The sequence below is a fragment of the Centruroides sculpturatus genome, unplaced genomic scaffold (assembly GCF_000671375.1).
Source record: "Centruroides sculpturatus isolate CEXI.00-Female unplaced genomic scaffold, Cexi_2.0 scaffold119, whole genome shotgun sequence".
Lineage (NCBI taxonomy): Eukaryota > Metazoa > Arthropoda > Arachnida > Scorpiones > Buthidae > Centruroides > Centruroides sculpturatus.
The window spans coordinates 123,462-131,371 of NW_019384338.1; the positions used below are offsets into that span (position 1 = coordinate 123,462).

The 7,910-nt window shown below is 30.1% G+C and overlaps 1 protein-coding gene across 1 annotated transcript; it reads left to right on the top strand.

Annotated features, from left to right (window-relative positions):
* Nucleotides 1–4,756: 4,756 nt before the first annotated feature.
* Nucleotides 4,757–7,620, top strand: LOC111632665 (cysteine--tRNA ligase, cytoplasmic-like). Its single transcript, XM_023377165.1, has one exon. The coding sequence runs from the start codon at nucleotides 4,823–4,825 to the stop codon at nucleotides 7,031–7,033; it is 2,211 nt and encodes a 736-aa protein (XP_023232933.1). The 5' UTR covers nucleotides 4,757–4,822; the 3' UTR covers nucleotides 7,034–7,620.
* Nucleotides 7,621–7,910: the final 290 nt, after the last annotated feature.

Consider the following 7,910-nt stretch of genomic DNA (forward strand, 5'->3'; position numbering starts at 1 on the left):
AAAGAGCCAAGAATGAAAATATACGACGTAAACAAGCTTATATACTGTATTGTAATTACAGAATTCATAAAAGTGAGTCCAAAAATGGAAACTCAACATGGCTATTTGCTAACAGAGAGATTTCTAAACTATAGTCTTTTACGTAAGTGCTTTTTAGGTAAAATATAAAAGATATGTTTAATTAATTTTATTCATGTATTTTCATGACTGAGAAAGGTGGGGTTTTACATTTGTGACTTGTGACTGGATGGTGCCTCGTCTAACCTCTTTCAGCCCCTGGATATAAATATACAACAGTAGAAAACATGATGAAAAAACCAATTTTTATTTATATCCTGAAGCACCGAAAGTTTTAAAGTTTCGAATTTAATTTCCTTGTTAGCTTTTCTCATCTTTACGTACAAATAACTTTGTGTGTGTGTGTACCACATTTATATATTTAAATAATAAAATATGTAAACATAACATTTTACATTTTTAAATCAATAAATGTAAAATAGGTTTTTATAAATAAATATGCTTGTATTACATTAATACGGTATTTTTGTTGTCGTAAAAATTTTATATTAGGTAAAAATCTTATCAATTCTAGGTAATATTAGATCAATAGAAACTATCTTGATTTTCCGTGCAGAAATTCTCAATTTCTAATATCTGTTGCAATAAAATTCAATGGAAAAGGCAATTTTATTTTTATCAGTAAGAGTATTATCATAGATTAAAGTTTAAAAACCATAAATTTTAATAATTTTCCCTTATTTTTGAAATTAGAAAAATAAATTTTTGATTAATCAATAAAACTTAATTACTATTTTTTAACTTGATTATTGTATTTTTCTTCTTTTCTTTTTTTCTTTCATTTTTTACTCTTTGTACTTTGTAGGCTTTAAAAGAGCACTTTTTTAAAAAATGGTCCACATTATGGGTTTGACCAGATCTCAGTTAGAGAGATCGGTCGGTGTTAAGCTACAGTACGTAGCTTAACATATCTAGGATACAATTGTATTGATAAAATAGTGATACAAGGGAGAGCTGCCAAGGAGGAGTGACTCCTGGAACGACTTTCTATGGAAAACACGTGTTAGACACGTAAAGAAAGCTTGAAAACTCCGCGCAGCCAACCCGTTCCTAGCATATCCGAGACAGACAATGAAAAATTCCCGAGGCTCTTTCCAGATTTATTTTCAGGTCCTCTAGAGCGGCAGATTGATCCAATTATTGGTAATAGACACTACTGATATGCTTATCTCAAAAGTAAAAAGTTTAACAACTGCACTGAATCCTCATGTTTGATAGTGGAAATAATTGTTATTTCATATCACATAATATTCTGTTACATTTTGTCACTTTGAAATTAGAAGTTGTATAGTTCGCCCAAATATTTTCGAGTGCAAATAATTGACATCTTTGAAATAAACGATAATTAATACTCCTTAAAATCATTTATTTTAGTAATACAATTTTTAATATCGTAACTATACAAAAAAAAAAATTGATTTCCGCATGATAATTTGTTTCTTTATCGCCGAAGAAGATTCAGATCCGAACGCGATCCAGACTTCAATAATTTATTATTGCTAATTACAAGTCAGGATGTCGTTCCTCATTCCTCATTCACACAAACCAGTGGCGTAGCGTGGGTGTCAGCCGCCCGAGGCAGAGGAAAATTTCGCCGCCCCCTTATTTAGGTATCTCAATTTAAAAGACTAAAATTCAGTTTCGTCACAGAATAAGTAATGAAAAATTCCGTGCTCATTTCAATCGGTCCGAATAGTAGGTGCCACATAAATATGAAATGAAATGGTTCAAATTTTTACAAGATATTGTTATTATTTATTGTGAAATTTTGCCGCCCCCTAAAAGTGCCTCCCGGGGCGGGCGGCTCTGCTGCCCCCACTACGCTACGCCACTGACACTAACAGAATTCGTGTTGCAAGTCAGGCATGGCCAAAATAAGATTTATTATGATTAGCTACATAATCATAATGTATTCATCTTCTCGTATCTCACGTTTCATATTAAGCCCCCTAGTGGGCAAGCGGTTTTGTTCCCTGAATACTGATAGTTCGGTCGTGGGATAGGACGGGAGTTTTCCAGGTTTTATCCCCGTCTGTAATACTTAAACAGGGGCCAGATAAAAAAAACCCTTATAAGACTTCTCGAAAGGCATTTTTCCCCTACTCTTCGCGATTAATCTCGATTAGTCAAGAAAAAAGCTATAGTCGGATCTTCGGCGGATACGCAATAACCTCCATATTAACCCTGATACAAAGACACATTTCATTTATTAGTTGAAGTTAAAATAGGTGTAATGATTGAAATTAGAGATTATGAAAAAAAGGTTTGACTGTATTACAGTTTATGTCGATCAAGTTATGAAATATGTAAATGATTATATTTCTATTATAATTAAATACAATATGTGTATTTAAATTGGACATTCAGTATTTTTTATCTCGTGAGCACTAAGTGGGTCTTTTCGTATGCCACCGTGGGTCAAGGACAATATACTACAAGGATAGCCAGATCTCTATTCTACAATGTTAGCCAGGAATGGCAAGTTAGTGACGTCACACGTGTCCTGACCTCTTTGTTTACCTAGAGCAGGGTGTGCACGTGTTTAGTTTTCGCTTTTAATATTCGTCCAATTTTGTGATTAACGAAGTGATTTATTTTAATATTTCTGTAATTGTTTTATTTGACTAAGTTTTTTATAAGGTAAGATGATTTAAATATAAGTCATTAAATATTTAAAGCTATATTTTTATGTTAGGTGAAGAACAAAATGCTGAGTACTAGGTGTGCTGTGTATGGTTGCAATAATAACCTTCTTTTTTCAAATTGGAAGCAACCTGTTTACATCGGGTTTGATCAAAAAATGACAAGAGAAATACTTTTAAAATTAATAGCAGAACTTTATTTACTATCGTATAATGTAGTAGCTTGCGTCAGTGACTGTAGTTGCAGTAACATAAGTTTATGGAAAGAATTGAATGTGAATATCAATGAAACGTTTATTATGAATCAATTATTATTATCAATGAAACGTATATTAGAGATATAAATATGTGGTTCGACATTTTTAATAGCTATGCACCAAAAGGTTCTGTTCCAAGCAAAAATGGATATGGTGTAGACTTGGAATTACAAGAAGAACATTTAAATAAAATGATAAAAATAATCTCAACAATGAGAGCAAGTGGAAAAAATGCCCTCCAAATTTTCCAGAAAGGAATGATAATCTCAATGAAATCGCTAATTGATCTTTTTCAAGATATGAAATCGACTTTTGATATAAAATACATCTGCACTTAAATCAAGATTGTCTGGAAAATTTTTTTTTTTCAAATTAGAAGCCGGGGTCCTAATGAACATCCAAGCCCATTAAATGCTATATATAGGATTAGATTGATTATTTTAGGTAAGAATCCTGGTATTTTAGAGTCAAAAGTAAATACTACAGATCGAAGACAAGAGGAATATATTATACCCAAAGTTTTAGAGAAAGCACATGTAGAAGTATCAAGTGAAAATACAGACCAATATACTGAATGTAAAACTACTTTTTCTTCAAATAAATCTTCAGGAAACTCTACATGCAATCTAGACTTTAACACAATCTCTGAAGAAACTTCCTACGATGCTCTCGAGTATATAGCAGGATATTTTGCCTATAAATATAAAGAAAAATACCCAAACTTAATTAATTCCACTAACAAAATTAAAAATCATTACAACTATAGCATTCCGTCATGGGTGCAACATTTATCTTATGGAGGGCTTATTAAACCTACTGATGAATGGCTAGCAAAAATTATAGAATGGAATAAATATTTCGAAATATATCACGATGAATCGTATAAAAAAGGCCCCGGAGTTGTACAGAATTAGTCAGTGGAAACAGTTTTACCTTTTACTTTAATAAAAGATTTTTGTAAATTAAGAACTATAATAAGAATTAATTATAGAAATCTTAAACAAGAAAACTATAAAATATTGAAAAGAATGCCTTCTGAAAATGGTGATTGTCGAAAAAAAATTAAAAAGTTAAGTAAGATAATCACATAATAAAAAATATAGCTCATTAATTTGTTAAATAAATATTAGACAAAAGACTTGTAAATTTATTGACGTACAGTACACTTATTAAATCCGAAAATTCTACAGTAGTTTACATTTAGTAGTAATTTAATAATTAATTAAGAAATGATTTAATATTTTATCGTATTTTCTTATTTGAAAGGTCTGTGATGTTGAAGTAGAAGACTTGCTGTGACGTCACATAGATCCAAGGTCATGCTAACAAATATACGGGATCTGGCCATCCTTGTAGTTTAAAGTCCTTGACCGTGGGTTTCGGCCAGGCCCACAATGGTGGCAGCCCGGTGTTAAAGGATGGACCCGACATCATCCGGGATAAACAACTCAAAAAATTTCTGGGATTGCTCGCCGGATTAAATCCCGAGTCATCCAGTATGTTTTGTTCAGGCCTTAACGCCAAAGCCATCCGGTTAGATCCAAATGCTACTGATTGATTATATTCATAGATAATTCGAGCCGAGATATTCTCTACTGTTCATCCATGTTGGAGATCGATTCTGAAAGAAGCTTGTGTTGTAGTGTACATAAACAAATATTACAAAATAAATATTAATTTTATTTTAATTCGTCTAAAATTTTATTAAACATTAATTCTTGTTCAGAATAATAAATATAAATTATTATTAACCGGCGTTATTTTGGCTATATTTTTTGCTACTTTCTAGAGTCAGTCGGCTTGGCTGATGCAACCGGTAAACGTGGTTGTAAGTGAAGTTAGAAGATGGAAACTGAAAAATCTAAAAGAACATTATCTCCCTGGTTAGCTCCTCAAGGTACAGAATTACCTAAATTAAAATTATATAATAGTTTCACTAGGCAGAAAGAGATATTTATTCCGCAAAACGGGAAAAAAGTATTATGGTACAGTTGTGGTCCGACTGTTTACGATGCTTCTCATATGGGTCATGCCAGGTCTTATATTTCCTTTGATATTTTAAGAAGAATATTGTCTGATTACTTTAAATATGACGTGTTTTACGTCATGAACATAACTGATATCGATGACAAGATCATTCAACGTGCTAGACAGCAGTATCTCTTTAATCAATACGCTAATAAAGAATGTAGTATTTCTGAAGTATTGAAGGATGTTAAAGATGCTTTAACTGCTTACGTCGAAAAATCAAAATCGACTAATGATCCAGATAAGAAGAAGCTTCAAGAACAAACAATTTCTAAAACTTTAGATGCAATTAAAAATGCTGAAAATGATATGAATGATTTAGCTAAGAAAAGCTTATTGGATAATGTCAAAGATGTTCTTTCTAACTGGTTAGATGCATTACATGGTGCTGAAGTTACTGATAATTCCATATTTAGGTCTCTTCCTAGGTTTTGGGAAGAAGAATTTTACAAGGATATGCATGCATTAAATGTACTTCCTGCCGATGTTGTTACCAGAGTCAGCGAATACATTCCTGAAATTATAGCGTATATAGAGAAGATTATAAATAATGGTATGGCTTATGAATCGCACGGTTCTGTTTACTTTGATACTATGGCCTTCGATCGGTGTCGTAATCATTATTATGCCAAACTTGTACCCGAAGCTTTCGGAGACACTAATGCTTTAAATGAAGGAGAAGGAGATCTTAGTGTTTCTGAAGATAGAGTTAAACAGAAGAAAAGTCCAAATGATTTTGCATTGTGGAAAGCATCCAAACCTGGTGAACCATTGTGGGATTCTCCTTGGGGTAAAGGAAGACCTGGATGGCATATTGAATGCTCTGTTATGGCTAGTTCGTTATTAGGTGAATCTATTGATATTCACACAGGTGGTGTTGATCTCAAATTTCCACATCATGATAATGAGATTGCTCAAGCCGAAGCTTATTATGACAACAATCATTGGGTTCGATATTTTTTACATTCTGGACATTTAACGATATCTGGTTGCAAGATGTCAAAGTCTTTAAAAAATTTTATTACAATAAAGGAAGCTTTGCAAAAACATTCCTCTAGCCAATTAAGATTGGCATTTTTACTTCATTCTTGGAAAGATAGTTTGGATTATAGTGAAAATACAATGGAAATTGCTATTCAGTATGAAAAGTTTATGAAAGAATTTTTTCTAACTGTTAAAAGCATTACTCGAACAATAACAGATTCTGATATACAAAATTTTCAGAAATGGAATGAAGAAGAAGTAAATCTAAATAATAAATTTTTTGAAACTAAAATGTATGTGCACGAATCTCTTTGTGATAATATTGACACAAGAAGGGCACTCGACTATATCCGTGATTTAATTACAGCAAGTAATATCTATATTAGAGAAAAAATGCTGAATAAACAAGCTGTAAATGGATTAATACTAAAGAATATAGCAAATTATATAACAGAAATATGTAAAATATTTGGTGTAATATCAGAAGAAAAGGCAATTGGATTTCCTCAAAAAGAATTAGAAAATATCAATAATGAAAAATTATTATTTCCAATCTTAAATGCTTTAGCTGATTTTAGATATAAAGTAAGATTATCTAGTAGGCAATATAAAGCAAATGATTTATTGAAATTATGTGATGAACTTAGAGATGATATACTACCAGAATTAGGTGTTAGGTTAGAAGATCAGGAAGGACAGCCACCTATTTTAAAATTGGTAGATCGGGAAACTTTGCTTAAAGAGAGAGAAATGAAGTTAAAAATAGAAGAAGAAAAACGCAAAGAAAAGGAATTAGCAAAGCAAGCAATGCTAGAAATTCAAGCTGCTAAAGATGCTCAGAAAAAGATTCCTCCTTGGGAATTGTTTAAAAATGAAACAGATAAGTATTCTGAATTTGATGAAAAAGGTCTTCCTACACATGATATTGAAGGAAAACCACTTAGTAAAGGACAAGTAAAAAAATTATTAAAATTGTATACACTACAAGAAAAAAAATATAATGATTATCTAAAGACTTTAAATGCTGATGGTGATAAACCTTAATTAAACTATTCTTTAGAAAATTTTTAAGCCTAAAAGTATATTCCTCTATAAGAAATTATATTATTTATAAATCATAATTGATTATAAATAGTTAATTTACATCAATCTTTTCATTAAGAATCTCAGGTGAATTATTAATATAATTTGACTTTAAAGATAATTAATTATTAAAGGGCATTGTTATTTTTTTATATAATTATAAATTTTTTTAACAAAAAAATTATTCAAAATCATAAATAATTTTATTCTAAACATTGTAATTTGTGTTATTTATGTTAATTTTTGTTTAAATATAATTAAAATCTGCACTTAAATAGACTGCACATTAAAGTAAAATGGAAATGTCTATTTTTAAAAGAAGTTTGATTAATTTGTCATGTGCTATGCATAAAATTTAAAAAATTGTAAACAAAGTCTAATTTATTTTGTCAATTTTAATCCCAGATTTATTCTAGAATGTAACTTTGCATACATTGTAAGGATTAATATATTCTGTGGTAGAATTTTCTGCTATTTGAAAAATGTCTTTGGTTAATAATCTAGAACATGGCTACTATAAAATTTGCTTGTAATATTTACATTGTGATAAAAATATTAAATTCATATATAAGAAATAAAAATATTTTCAAATTCAATTCTATGAGTATCAATAATATATTTTTGTTGTTATTGCTCGATTTATATTTGAAAATATATCAAAATACACCAGATAATAAGAATTTTGCCTTTTGAAATTCTACAATTTGATTTGAAATTGCACAAATAGATTTATGACTTTAAAATATATTCTCAAAAAAGTTATATATATTCTAAACAGAAATATGAATATACTATTAGAAGATATTATATTTTTAAAATATTTTCATGTTTAATGGTT